Genomic DNA, 14,929 nt, shown 5'->3' with positions numbered 1-14,929 from the left:
AAAAAAAAAAAAAAAAAAGGAAAAAGAAAAAGAAAAACATTGACAGTTACAAGTATCTGTCAGATATAGTAAAGGCTTGAGAGGTGGCCATTTTTTCTTTAATCATCAGAAATTTGTTAATTTAGTGTGAGTTCACTTATTTCTCATCATGTTGGTTTTGCCCTGTTCAGGTGTTTGGAATGGAACTCGTTGGCTGCTTATTCTCTAGAAACTGGAACGTAAGGGAGATGGCCCTTAGGCGTCTTTCCCACGATGTTAGTGGGGCCCTGTTGTTGGCAAATGGGGAGAGCACTGGAAACTCTGGAAGCGGCAGTGGGGGCAGCTTAAGTGCTGGAGCAGCCAGCGGGTCCTCCCAGCCCAGCATCTCAGGGGATGTGGTGGAGGCGTGCTGCAGCGTCCTGTCTATAGTCTGCGCTGACCCTGTCTACAAAGTGTACGTTGCTGCTTTAGTAAGTACTTTATTCCATAACCATATTTTATTTATGAATTTTCTTTCTTTGGTCTCTTGTAAATATCAGTTATAAGAAACAATAAAGTTTACCTTTACAACAATCTCCTTTACCTTAAGTTTAGAAAAGTACAAAATTTTTTATCTCATAGTCCTAAGAAATTGTAGTATTCTATTTTGTCTGTCTGTATAATTTTACTGATCTTGATGTACTCATGATTTCTTATGCACTGTTTACTTTTCTGCCATCTGGTAGTAATGTCTTACTGTTCATATATTTTCTTGAATGAATGCATCACATATGGCCAAATTAAAACTTCTTGATGGCTTGTCTGGTAATGCTATGCCATAAACAGCATTTGAGAGGAGAGAGGTGAGGATCCGGAGTTAGTTGATCTTTATATAAGGAGTCTATATAGGGGTCCAAAGCTAGTCTGGGTAATGTGAGGACCTATCTCAAAAACAACCAGTCAACAATAGGGTTAGAAAATGTCCTTTGAGGGTTTTTTGTTGTTTTGGGTGTCACTAAACATTAACAAGTATTTGTTTCTAGTAAAAATTGTTCTCAGCTTCAATAAACATTATGAGAAGATTCAGAGGCTTTCTATAGAAAATGGCCCCATGATGTCTCAGTTCCTTCCTGTCACCGATAAAATACCCTAGCAAAAGAAACTTAATGAGAGAAAGGTTTGTTCTCCTTCACAATTCCAAAATAGAGTCCACTGTGGCCGAAACTTCTAGAGGCTGGCCACATTGCATCCTGTCAAGAAGCATGCAAAGACAAGTGCATCCACACTAATACACGGCTCTCCGTCTTCTACCTACATAACCAAATCCTGGCCACAGTTAAGATGCTAACCACATAGGTCCGCAAAGTCAAGACGGTCCTCAACATGGGCGCAGAGACCCGTGCATGTGTAATCCCAGAGTCGGTCAGATTGACAGTTGGCACATGCAGCATGTGTGTATTGTCTCAGTTTACCACTACGATTCGTCTTCCAGGAGCAGGGTAGCGTGATGGAAAGGTGATTCAGAAGCTGATTTGACCTTTGCCATTCGCAGATTCCATCTCCTTAGAGCTTTGTTTCTCAATCTCAGGGCTATTGTGGTTGGCCTGGGGGCGGGGACACCAGAGCTACTGTCATTTTAGGATGTTGAGCACAGTGGCTTCTAACCACTAAATAGCTGCCAGTATTAAACCCTCCTCACTCTCCATCATGAGAGCGAAGACATAAAGCTTGTTTTCAGGCACTGCCAATGACCCCTGGAGCTGAAACTCATCCCCAACTTAGAATCTCTGCCTTAGGAGTAAAAATAAATTAGATAGATAATTAATAGATAGATAGATAGATAGATAGATAGATAGATAGATAGATAGACGGACGGTAGGGAAGAAAGAAAGAAAGAGAGAAAGAAAGAAAGAAAGAAAGAAAAGAGAGAAAGGAAGAAAGAAAGAAAGAAAGAAAGAAAAAAGGAAAGAAAGAATACAGACAAACAGATGGAAGAAAGAAAAAGAGGAAGAGGGATGGGGTGCATGTGTGAAAATCAGAGGACCACTTTGCAGAAACCATTTAGTTCCTTCCGTGAGGTTCTGGGATCAAACCCAAGTCTGTCACATTTAGCTGACAGGTGCCAATGGTCACTGAACCATCTCACTGGCATGATTTCTTACCTAATCTGTTCAACATTCAGCCTCTAAGCTACTTCTTGCAGTCTCTTTTTCTAACTCACAATTTAACAGTAGGGTCTAGTGAATCTCCCTTTTCAGAAGCATGAATGGCCATGAATATAAGTTTAGATCAGAATTCAGTGACCTCAAAAACCTTCACACCGACAGCACTAACTGTGCCGATTGAACTGGGAGTAGCCAAGGAAGTCTGGCCATGAAGATGTTAGAGACCTTGACTCCAGCTCTGGTTTAAGTCACTCACCGCTACTTTGGTTCGAGCATCTCTGGTTATCCCTTCCTGTTTTTATTTGTTTTCCCAGATTCACTCAGCTTAGGACATTTTCTTTGATGCGCTACAAATGTGATTAAACTAACCTTCAGGTTTTTTTCTCCCCAGAAAACATTGAGAGCCATGCTGGTATACACTCCTTGCCACAGTCTGGCAGAAAGAATCAAACTTCAGAGACTCCTCCGGCCAGTTGTAGACACAATCCTAGTCAAGTGTGCAGATGCCAATAGGTAAGTTCTTGTTTTAAAATACCTGGTACCAGCCAGGCAGTGGTGGCGCACACCTTTAATCCCAGCACTTGGGAGGCAGAGGCAGGCGGATTTCTGAGTTCGAGGCCAGTCTGGTCTACAGAGTGAGTTCCAGGACAGCCAGGGCTACAGGAAGAAACCCTGCCTCGGAAAAAAAAAAAAAACTGGCACCGTGCCTCACACTCAGTACTTGATACATCTGCGTTAGCATATCTTTGAACATTACCTTGTAATATTCATATTCATTTGAATATTACTTTGTAATATGAAATCTGAAATGAAACCATAGGACGTCAGGCTTGTAAGGGCTAGGGAAAGAAACCCCAATGCCAAGTAAAAGCCAGGCTAGCAAACTATGTAGACCTGTACATCTAAAGTATTATGATTGTAGCACTCTTAATCTAAAGTCCCATTGACAAGAACACTGGTATATATAACCACAAGAAGTAAACTTATTATACGTGCCTCTGGATCATATAGATCAGAAAAGGATCCTGTGCCAGTACTTTTAATGGAAATTTACTGTAATTATGAGAGGTTTTAACTGGTTTTCAAGTTTCATATCTTCACACAGAAGTCTTCAAAACTGAGAGCAATACAGAGTGGTGGCAGTGAACATGAGCATAGGCCATGATTCTTAGATCCGTGGACAGAAAAGCTCGCTTTCATTTAATAAGCCCTGGCAGATAATGTCAAGCAATTACTATCTCCATCCAGCACGGTTTGATCAGTAGAGCGGCTCAGTCCCCCTTGCTTGCTTCTGCAGCTGCCCTGTTCAGAGCCTTCTCACCTCTGTTCGTCTTTCCAAGTTATAAGTTAATCTTGTAGAGTTTGTAAATGCGCAGGGCAAATCTTGTTTTTCGATCTGAGGATGGTTTAGATGGCATGTATTGCATAGCCCCCTTTCTAGAACTCTGGGTTGCTTATCCTGGGTAGTTACTTGAACAATTGAGAACATAAGAAATACTGTAAAGAGACTTCATGATGCTTGCAGCTCATCAGAGAGAGTTGTTGGCCTAGTATCTGGGACTAAGGTTGCTTTCGTTTCTTTGTAGCCGCACGAGTCAGCTGTCCATATCAACACTGCTGGAGCTCTGCAAGGGCCAAGCAGGAGAGTTGGCAGTTGGAAGAGAAATACTTAAAGCTGGTAATAACTTCTACTTTAAAATAATGAGCACAATTTATTGTTTTCTTGACCTACTGTTTCTCATAAGACTGTTATTGAAGTAATTTTATTAATTGATTCATTCAGCTGTGTTCAAAATAGGAATTAATCCTTAAGACTTCAGAACATGTTTGTGAGCCTTCCCATTATTTACTCATGTTTTACTTTAGAGTTTTATAATGCTATTTTTCCACCATTTATTTTTACTTCTGTAGGATCCATTGGTGTTGGTGGCGTAGATTATGTCTTAAGTTGTATTCTTGGAAACCAAGCTGAATCAAATAACTGGCAAGAACTCCTGGGCCGCCTCTGTCTTATAGACAGATTGCTGTTGGAATTTCCTGCTGAATTTTATCCTCATATTGTCAGTACTGATGTCTCACAAGCTGAGCCTGTTGAAATCAGGTAATTTTTTCTTATGGAAATCAGTACCTGCTTCTTCCTTCTTGCTCACATATCCCCCAAATGGTATACTAATACCTTAATATTTGAGTATCATAGAAGACTGAAGACTAGGCTATTTAAACATTTGTAAATTCTTCATACTAAAATGTTTTTTTGTGTACAGGGGCAGGCTATAAATTGCCTTTTTAAAACTGTGCGTTGCCAGGCTGTGGTGGCCCACACCTTTAATCCCAGTACTTGGGAGGCAGAAGCAGGCAGATTTCTGAGTTTGAGACCAACCTGGTGTACAGAGTGAGTTCCAGGACAGCCAGGGGCTATACAGAGAAACCCTGTCACAAAAAACAACAACAACAACAAAAAATAAACAAAACAAAAAAAACCTGTGCGTTAATTTTTTGGTAATTTGAGCTTTTCTAGTAACTTGAAGGTGTTTTGACTTGTTTTTCTTTCAGGTATAAGAAGCTGCTGTCCCTCTTAACCTTTGCCTTGCAATCCATTGACAATTCCCACTCGATGGTTGGCAAACTCTCTCGGAGGATATACCTGAGCTCTGCCAGAATGGTGACCGCAGTGCCCGCCGTGTTTTCCAAGCTGGTAACCATGCTGAATGTTTCTGGCTCCACCCACTTCACCAGGATGCGCCGGCGTCTGATGGCCATCGCAGATGAGGTAGAAATTGCTGAGGTCATCCAGCTGGGTGTGGAAGACACTTTGGATGGCCAACAGGACAGCTTACAGGCACTGGCCCCTTCCAACTATCCAGAGAGCAGCTCCCTTGAGCACACAGTCCACATAGAGAAAACTGGAAAAGGATTAAGTGCTACGAGACTGAGTGCCAGCTCAGAAGATGTTTCTGACAGACTGGCTGGCATTTCTGTAGGACTTCCTAGTTCAACAACAACAGAACAACCAAAGCCAACACTTCAAACAAAAGGCAGACCCCACAGTCAGTGTTTGAACTCCTCTCCTTCGTCTCATCCTCAGTTAATGTTTCCAGCAGTATCAACCCCTTGTTCATCTGCCCCATCCGTCCCAGATGGATCTGTAACAGATGTTTCCAAGCATAGACCTCAGGCATTTTTCCCCTGCAAAATACCTTCGGCATCTCCTCAGACACAGCGCAAGTTTTCTCTACAATTCCAGAGGACCTGCTCTGAAAACCGAGACTCAGATAAACTCTCCCCAGTCTTTACTCAGTCAAGACCCCCACCCTCCAGTAACATACACAGGCCAAAGCCGTCCCGGCCCATTCCGGGTAGTACAAGCAAACTAGGGGACACCACAAAAAGTAGCATGACACTTGATCTGAGCAGTGCTTCCAAGTGTGACGACAGCTTCGGCAGCAACAGCAACAGTGGCAACGCCATCATACCCAGTGACGAGACAGTGTTCACCCCAGTGGAGGACAAGTGCAGGCTAGATGTCAACACTGAGCTCAACTCCAGTATCGAGGACCTTCTTGAAGCATCCATGCCTTCAAGTGACACGACAGTCACTTTCAAGTCCGAAGTTGCTGTCCTCTCTCCCGAGAAGGCCGAAAATGACGATACCTACAAAGATGACGTCAATCATAATCAAAAGTGCAAAGAAAAGATGGAAGCTGAAGAAGAGGAGGCCTTAGCGATCGCCATGGCGATGTCAGCGTCTCAGGATGCCCTCCCCACAGTCCCTCAGCTGCAGGTGGAAAATGGAGAAGATATTATCATCATCCAGCAGGATGTGAGTATAGTCTTCATGATCCTGGAAAAACTCGTGTTAAAGTCTACTAGGAAGGTGCTTTCGAGATGGGACGAATGTGAGCGGTTTTCGTACATAATTAAGTATGTGACAATGATTTTGAGTCCCTGCAGTAGCAGCACTCAGCCTATTTGAGATATTTCTGGCCAGTTCTGAAGTGATTGTGACTTACGCACTTGATACTGGTTGTTAACAGTGTCCATTCGGAGGTGAAATTCACGCGTGGCTTGGGAATTACAACAGTATTTTCTCTGTCTAATTTTATACAATCTTGTTCTTTTAACAGTAAAATGATTCTTTGTTTAATATGCAGACACCAGAAACTCTTCCAGGACATACCAAAGCGAAACAACCTTACAGAGAAGACACTGAATGGCTGAAAGGTCAGCAGATAGGCCTTGGAGCATTTTCTTCTTGTTACCAAGCACAGGATGTGGGGACTGGAACTTTAATGGCTGTGAAACAGGTTGGTATTAGGAGCACAAGGTGAAATTACGAAAGGAAGCATGTTGTAGCTGTGAACTCAAAGGATGAAATTCCAGTATCCTAGGGCTTCAGTGTTAGAGGTGTTGGTTTGGTTTGGTTTGGTTTTCGAAGCATTGTGTAGCCCAGGCTGGCCTGGAGCTTGGGACTGTCTTTCCCCTACTTTCCTAGTGGTAGGATTATAGGATTTTGCCACCACACTTGACAGTTTGGAAAAGCTTCAGACTCAAAGTAGACATTGCCAGAAGCAGCACAAACATGAACTCTTTTTAAAAGTTGAAGCTGGCCACTGTAAGATCCAGTATGAAGATGGTCAGAGACCTGGTTGGTCATTCCTATCCCTCTCTACGTGTGCTGGCCGACGACTTCCCTTCTCTGTGCTTTTCCCTTCTATAATGATCCCGCACACGCACCCGGACGCAGAAATAATGACTTCCCTTTTAAAGTCATGTAGTTTGTTCCTCTGTCACTGGCTTTTCTCCTTTTACTGTTCTGTACAGTCAGAGTCTTGTGTAGTTATCTGACTTGTGTTTCCCTGTTGAGTCGCTGTTTTTATAAAACATCCTGCATCCGTGAGGGTAAACGCCATTTACTGCCAGTGTGTGAGACAGTTTGGATTTGTTCATTTGACATCAGATTGGTTTGAAAACTTAGAACAGTAAAACTCAGAATCCTGTTGACGTGTTTGTTAAAACAGGTGACTTACGTCAGAAACACATCCTCTGAGCAGGAGGAAGTGGTGGAAGCATTGAGGGAAGAGATCAGGATGATGAGCCACCTCAACCATCCGAACATCATCAGGATGCTGGGGGCAACGTGTGAAAAGAGCAACTACAACCTCTTCATCGAGTGGATGGCAGGTATGCTCACTTTCTGAAGAGGCCCAAGGGCACAAACCTTCTACTCACACACAATTTACTGAATGCTTCGTTTATAAATACTTTTAGGTCTCTAAAAACACCACTCCTAATATTCAGATATACACAAAAAATACTGTCTGTATTTTAAATCTAGTAAATACTAAAATTTCTCATCTTACTGTTTTGTTGTAAAAAGTAGACAAGTCGAGCCCAGACCTTGTACATGCTAGGCAAGTACTCGGGCACTGAGCTGTGTTCCCCTGCTCAGCAACCTTTCTTAAGAGTGATTTTATAGGGCTGGAGAGATGGCTCAGCAGTTAAGAGCACCGACTGCTCTTCCAGAGGTCCTGAGTTCAATTCCCAGCAACCACATGGTGGCTCACAACCATCTGTAATGGGATCTGATGCCCTCTTCTGCTGTGTCTGAAGAGAGCAGTGGTGTGCTCATATACATAAAATAAATAAATCTTTTTTAAAAAAAAGTGATTTTATAGCTTGGTGTATAAGAATCTTTTTTCCACCCCAAATCTGGCTTGTTTAAATTCCATACGTCTCTTGATAGTCATCACTAATTATATAGATTATTAACTGTTGTAAGAAGTCTTTCTAATACTATAAAATAAAGTTACCAAGCAGGGCATGTGCCTGCTGCAGTGCACTCAAGAGGCTGAGGCAGAAGGGTAGTTGGTCCAAGCCCAGACTGAGCCACAATAGGTGAGACTGTCTCAAATAAACAAACAAACCTAAATAAATGAATGTATAATTTGAAAACTTAACTTCAGATGAAACAACACTAGACACAAAGTTAACCTCGTTCTCTTGAACATAGACTGAATTCACTTCTATAATATCTGCAACAGTGACTCAAGATATGATGGCTCAGTTATTCAGCCAATTAAGTTCTTGTGTAATTTAAGAGTGCATCTCTAGTTCATGTTTATGTGTGCTTACTAGTGTGAATGTGTGCCCATGTGCGTACAGATGTCTGAGATGGATATACCTTAGTCACTCTCCACCTTTGTTGAGATAGGGTCTCTCTCCAACCCTGAAGCTCATCAGTTGGGCGAAGATGGCTGGCCCATGCTGAGGCTACAGGGACATACCACCATGCCTGGGTTTTTAGTGTGGGTTCAAGGGATTGAACTCAGGTCTCTATCCATCCATGGCAGGCACTGTACTGCTGTACCAACTGAGCCATCTCCCCAAGGATACCCAGAAGTTCTCAAGTCTCTTACCTGTTGTTTTTCATGAGGATGAACTGAACAGATGGTTTGTCAGTGAGATTCACTGAGTTTGCGACTTGTCCCATCAGAGCTAGTACATGGTACTTAATGCCTAGCTGTCCTCTTGTTCCTCCCTGCTCTCTTACCTTCTGCTAAATAACACATCTATAATAGTTTATGCACTTTGATTGAAGAAGGAAAGGAGTGGAATCTACATTGCAGAAATAGTTCAATCTAAATTTATAATTTTTAATGCTTTCTGAACTCTTGGCCCTATAGTAAGCTGGTTTCATAAGGATTCTGTAAAGAAATGTTAACTAGCTTGCAGTTTTGATACAGGAAATCAGTTGTACTTCTGATATAGGCTATGAGTTTAATATTTCATGTGAGCTTATATTGTAGGCTTAAGAAGTTAGACTGTGCTGGGCAGTGGTGGCACACGCCTTTAATCCCAGCACTTGGGAGGCAGAGGCAGGCGGATTTCTGAGTTCGAGGACAGCCTGGTCTACAGAGTAAGTTCCAGGACAGCCAGGGCTACACAGAGAAACCCTGTTTCAAGAAAGGAAGGAAGGAAGGAAGGAAGCAAGCAAGCAAGCTAGAGTGTGATAAAGAAGCCAGGTTCACAGTCCTGTCTGTCTTCCAGGAGGATCTGTGGCTCATCTCTTGAGTAAATACGGAGCTTTCAAGGAGTCAGTCGTCATTAACTATACTGAGCAGTTACTCCGTGGCCTTTCATATCTCCATGAGAACCAGATTATTCACAGAGACGTCAAAGGTAAGAATCCTTATTTTCTAGGGACAGCAAGCAAACATGTTATTTTAAAACTTGACCTTTAATGGTTCCTAACACTTTTTAAGTCTAGGGTTAAATAATCCTATAATTATTAGAATTAAAAGGACCCTTAAGAATCGTTCTGTCTTTCTCATTAGCATAGTGTGTTCAGTACCAGAAAGGCTGTGACTTGGCAGGACGTGTAAGGCTGAGGCCTCCTCCTCTGCCATCTTGGTTTCACAGTCTTCCCCAGAAGACCCCTGGTCTTGGTTTTCCTTAGATAATTGGTGTATCATAAACTTGAGAAAATCCTGTCAGATCTTGCAGCTTAGATTTTTTTATTTTATTAAAGGCAACTTGGATTTCCTGTTGTGAATATCTTGAGTATTTAACAATGTGTTGAAGTGCTACTGTGCTACTTTTACTAAACTGTGATTATAAAATAAGCATATAGTTTGAACTGGTCTATGTTAGTATAGTCAACAGAACTTGGCCTTAAAATATAAAGTGTACCAAAATTTGAATTCTGGATAGATTTAGCTAAAAATCATCATTTTCAGGGTTTTGAACCTTGACTTCACAGGGTCTTTAAGCTTATTCCTTTATCTCCATGGGCCTTATGACTTCGATGTTCAGAAGTTCCTTCTGAGGCTTTAGGTTAGACCCACACTAGTGAGACTAGTGTGCCCCTGCAGAGATGGAGTGGAGGAAGGTGGAAGCAGCTTTCTGTGAGGCAGTGGGTGCACTTGCATTGTCTTAGTTCATTAGCAGAGCTTCATGGGGCTCTCCGCATTCCTTATTTGATCTAACATACAGGGTCATTTGCTGTCTCTGTTGACAGGTGCCAATCTGCTCATTGACAGCACTGGTCAGAGGCTGAGAATTGCAGACTTTGGAGCTGCTGCCAGGTTGGCATCAAAAGGGACCGGTGCAGGAGAGTTCCAGGGACAGTTACTGGGGACAATTGCATTCATGGCACCTGAGGTGAGAAATGGCTTTGAGTGTAAAGCACAGTGTTGTGGAGTTTGTGTGGCAGCATTGTACCAGGCTATTTCACAGTAAGATCCACTGTGCACTTAGTAATTGGAAGCTCATGACCCTATAGGCTAGTTTTTAATAGTACCCTCCATTTCAGACTGTCTTAACAAAATTATCAAAGACAAGTTTTTATAGATTTGCTTAAAGGCTACTTAAACACAAATTTAACACAGAATTTGGGGGTTAGTTTGTTAGTGCATGTAGAAATCTACAGAAGTTACCTCTCCCTTCCTGAAGGGAGATAAGCCACAGAGCCAGCCCTGTCTGTCAACATCTTAGCACAGTACGCACTTCTGAATGTGGCCTGACCTGAGCTCATAGCTCTTCGTGTTCAATGTAGTGATGACTTGCTCTCATGCCCCATTATTTAAGAAGAGGAGTTGCTTTGGAATCCTGGGATGCTTATCTTTGTGCCACATGGACATTAAGCTGGTTAATGAGATTTCAAGTCATCCATGTAATTGTTTGTACCACTGTTTGCTCTGAACTTATACATGAAGAATAGACCTCTTTTCAGTCAGTCACATTTCCCAATTAACTCTGCTTTGTTTCAGGTACTAAGAGGTCAGCAGTATGGTAGGAGCTGTGATGTATGGAGTGTTGGCTGCGCCATTATAGAAATGGCTTGTGCAAAACCACCTTGGAATGCAGAAAAACACTCCAATCATCTTGCTTTGATATTTAAGGTGATTATGATATGACAACTCCCTTTTAGTAGTAAAAATTAGCAGAAGTCAAATTTTCATGCGTTGTCCCTACCAGTCTTTGTCTGTTTTTATTTTATGTTCTGTGTATGGGTGTTTGGCCTGCACGTTTGTCTTTGCACCACATGCATGTCTGGTGCCTGCAGAAGCCAGAAGAGGGGGGTCAGATTCCATGGAACCAGAGAGATTATAAAAAAAGATAACTTATTTTTGTATATGAAGTGTGTGTGTACGTGCGTGTGTGTGCATGTGTGTGTGTGTATGTTTGCATGCTTGTGTTTGTATGTGAGGGTGTGTACGTGCCATGGCACGTGGAGATGAGAGGATAGCCTAAGGTGTCAGTCCTCACTCTCCATCTTGTTTGTGGTGGGACTCTTTTGTTGGTCACTGCACTACACTGCTCCAGGACTACGAACTTCTATTCTAGGGCACTCTCCTGCATCTGATCCCACTGTACGACTGCTGGGCCTACAGACATGCATCCTTTTTTACATGGGGTCTGGGACCCCAGCTCAGGCTGACCATCAGGCTTGCACAGCAAGCGATCTCAGCCAGTGAGCCAACTCCTAGTCTATCCCCCATGGTTTGTTTTGTTTGCCGGTGAAGGGGAGACAGGGTCTCTGTATAGTCCTGGCTGGGCTTAGACACAGAGATCTGCCTGTGTCTGCCTCCTGAGTGCTAGGATCCAAGGCGTGCCCCACCTGGCCCAACTCTGCTCCTCAAATTTTAACTGCACTTCTTTTGACTTCTCTGTGCTCCTTATAAGGAATTTATTCCCTGTGGTCAAACTCAGGACCAAGAATTGCACTGTGGATAAAATACTTAAAGCCTGAACTAACTGTGTTTAACAGAAATGTTTGGCTTTTTTTTTCCTCCCTGTGAAGGAAAAACAACCAGTGAGTGGTTACACTTGGGAAGGTGGGAAGGGGTGTCACTTTTGTCTTACGGTGTGTAAGATGTGAGTGCATCCACTCAGTGTCTCTAGATCAGAGATTTTTTAGGATTTCTTTTTCTTCTCTCAGTTTGCATTTTTTAATAATCCTTCATTTGCTAAGGTGAGGGGAAGGGAGAGTTTTACTATGGTAAATAAGTAGTAGATTTAAATGATTTAGATTCATCCTTTACCTGTTTATAGGATAGTAGCTCTTATCTGGCATGGTGGCACACAGCTGTAATTGAAGTACTCCTGAAGTGGAAACAGAGAGATCCAAGCCATCAGCCTGTCCTAAGACCTTATCAAAAGAAAAAAAAAAGTAAAAATAAGTAGTTTGTATTGAGAATTAAGATCTAGCCAACACTGAGGCAAACTCACTGTACAACACAGCGTGTAGGTGTGGCTAGGAGGCTGGGAGGTTCACACCTGTGTCCTGTGCAAAGCTGTTGTGGGAACTCAGCGCTCTGGTTTGTTCTCCTGCAGATTGCTAGCGCAACTACTGCGCCGTCCATCCCATCACACCTGTCCCCTGGTCTGCGCGACGTGGCTCTGCGCTGCTTAGAACTTCAGCCTCAAGACAGGCCTCCATCAAGAGAGCTACTGAAGCATCCGGTCTTCCGTACCACGTGGTAGTTAATTGTTCGGATCAGCTCTAATGGACACACGATGCGCAACGCGCAGAGGAAAGAACTTGTGGGCAACCACGTTGATAATCCCTTGGCCCTCGTGCCACTGAACAGCTAGAAATGAGGCCACCGGGGAACCCATACCTAAGCATGTGATTGACAAATCATGACCTGTACCTAAGCTCAATATGCAGACATCTACAACTTGTGCAGGAACTGCAAACTGTGCCTTTCACAGGACTGGCTCTAGGTGAACAGGAAGGCGATGGAGTTTGCATGATTAAATGACAGAAGCATAAATTTATTTTTGGAGCACTTTTTCAGCAATATTAGCAGCTGAGGGCTCAGGATCTATTTTAATGTGTCACTTCTTCCATTTCATCTAGTGGTCACAGCAGGGGCTCTGCAATTCCGTTTGGGGTGTTTTTTGTTTTTTTTGTTTGTTTGTTTTTTTGGGTTTTTGGGGTTTTTTTGTCACTGGCTGTATAAAAAAGAAAATCAGTGTCTGGCTCTTTCAGGTCAGAGTATGCTATGAGTAGCAGTAAATACATGTGTTTTTAAAAGTTAATAACTTCTTTATGACCCACAGTTGACCCGTTTTTTAGCTCCTGGTTTATTGTGGTTCATTGTGCATTTAACTGTTGGCCCGTTCATTTCGGTTTTTTTGGAAAATATGGTTCTGTATTTTCATTTCACCTTCATTTGTATTAAATATTCAGGGAAAGGTGATCTCTTCAAACCAGAAAAAAAAAAGTAGAAGTAGGTGTGAAATAGTTTCTTAAGTCTGTGTCTGCTGCGAGAGCTCTGTTTTCTTCTGCTGTCGTCTAGTAAGGTTCTGGCTGCATCAACTCCGTCTCTGCCCTCACCGCGCGAGTGAAGCAGAGACTCAGCTTAGAGTCTGCCGGTCTCAGACACAGCCCACTGGGCAGGGCAAGACCGTCTGACTCAGCTTAGAGTCCGCCAGTCTCAGACACAGCCCACAGGGCAGGGCAAGACCGTCTGAAAGTTGGGTGAATTATTTCGGATTATTTTGCTAGCCTATAGGAAGTTCACACCATTTAAACCTTCCTCTCTGTAACAATCCACCACTCATCCCCACTGATTATAATGTAACTACTGTCTTCCTTCTGCCGTGCATGGTGTTTTTATTCTAGACTGGGCTGATAAACTTGCTCATCTACCAATCGGTAACGTTTTTTAAAAAAAATACTAAATTTGCTCTTCATTTAGAAAATGCTCAGAAAGAAAAGTGAAGTTGAGTTTTAATCACACACTAATTCCTGGCACTTGCACAACGATTTGTCTTAGCCTCAAGTTGAATTCCGATGCATGGGATTGTGAAGGAAAACGGTAGCCCTTTGTATGTGTGTCTTTTAAATCAAGTACTGATTAGCTATTAAATGTAACTTTGAGATGTTTTAACTCTTCAGAAGCCAGTGTGAAATAGAATTGGTTATTCTCAAAGACTCAGGATAAACTAAATAAGCTATATATATGTAGTACATTTGGAATGTACAACACAAATTGGAAGTAAAATAAGTTCCAAGATAAGTTTACAGGGATATATTGCAGATAATTTTCAAAGGCAGTTTTATGTGAATGTGCTTCTTAGTGAAATTTTACATTCCTTTGTTTTGGAAGATTGGCAATATTTGAAGAGTTAAAAATAATACAGAAATGTGAAGTTTGGTGATGCTAAATGTATTGTACTTGACTTTCTTTTTATTTTTACTTTTTGACTACTTAGAATTTTCACAATTCTAATAAGATTGTTCCCAAGTGTCTCATGTGCAAGCTTTAAAGGACACACTCTTGCCATTTAACGTACTGGAAGATCATTGGTCAGATCAGCACTGTCTGACAGAGATGTAAACTGTAGAAACTGAGGGACCTCAGCTAATCAGTATTACTGTGTAGATCAACATGCCCGCCACATTTCAAACTCAAACTGTCCCCACATGGCAAGATCCACTGTGTTTGAGTTTGTTTGCAGTTCCCTCAGCTTGCTGGTAATTGTGGTGTTTTGTTTTCGATGCAAATGTGATGTAATATTCTTATTTTCTTTGGATCAAAGCTGGACTGAAAATTGTATTGTGTAATTATTTTTGTGTTTTTAATGTTATTTGGTACTCAAGTTGTAAATAACGTCTACTGCTGTTTATTCCAGTTTCTACTACCTCAGGTGTCCTATAGATTTTTCTTCTACCAAAGTTCACTCTCAGAATGAAATTCTATGTGCTGTGTGACTATGATTCCTAAGACTTCCAGGGCTTAAGGGCTAACTCCTATTAGCACCTTACTATGTAAGCAAATGCTACAAAAAACAAA

At 42.1% G+C, this 14,929-nt stretch overlaps 1 protein-coding gene and 1 long non-coding RNA gene across 3 annotated transcripts in view; one reads left to right on the top strand and one right to left on the bottom strand.

The window, feature by feature from the left end:
* LOC116083779 overlaps positions 1–14,929 on the bottom strand; it is a 54,109-nt gene that overhangs the window by 17,988 nt on the left and 21,192 nt on the right. The window contains exon 2 of the long non-coding RNA XR_004115909.1: positions 12,167–12,273. This is a non-coding gene — a long non-coding RNA (uncharacterized LOC116083779). The remainder of the gene's footprint in view (positions 1–12,166; positions 12,274–14,929) is intronic.
* Map3k1 (mitogen-activated protein kinase kinase kinase 1) overlaps positions 1–14,929 on the top strand; it is a 67,792-nt gene extending 52,863 nt beyond the window's left edge. Inside the window, exons 10-20 of one of the 2 annotated variants that reach the window (XM_031360543.1) lie at positions 171–449; positions 2,515–2,636; positions 3,710–3,801; positions 4,035–4,224; positions 4,677–5,943; positions 6,275–6,427; positions 7,142–7,304; positions 9,171–9,302; positions 10,141–10,283; positions 10,892–11,023; positions 12,459–14,929. In XM_031360543.1, coding sequence (XP_031216403.1) covers positions 171–449; positions 2,515–2,636; positions 3,710–3,801; positions 4,035–4,224; positions 4,677–5,943; positions 6,275–6,427; positions 7,142–7,304; positions 9,171–9,302; positions 10,141–10,283; positions 10,892–11,023; positions 12,459–12,608 — 2,823 coding nt within the window. In that variant the 3' untranslated portion in view covers positions 12,609–14,929. The remainder of the gene's footprint in view (positions 1–170; positions 450–2,514; positions 2,637–3,709; positions 3,802–4,034; positions 4,225–4,676; positions 5,944–6,274; positions 6,428–7,141; positions 7,305–9,170; positions 9,303–10,140; positions 10,284–10,891; positions 11,024–12,458) is intronic. The other variant, XM_031360544.1, reaches the window with a different exon arrangement.

Source organism: Mastomys coucha, unplaced genomic scaffold, assembly GCF_008632895.1.
Source record: "Mastomys coucha isolate ucsf_1 unplaced genomic scaffold, UCSF_Mcou_1 pScaffold8, whole genome shotgun sequence".
Classification (NCBI taxonomy): Eukaryota; Metazoa; Chordata; class Mammalia; order Rodentia; family Muridae; genus Mastomys; species Mastomys coucha.
The sequence above is the reverse complement of the archived record's forward strand: the minus strand, read 5'-3'. Positions and strand labels throughout refer to the sequence as shown.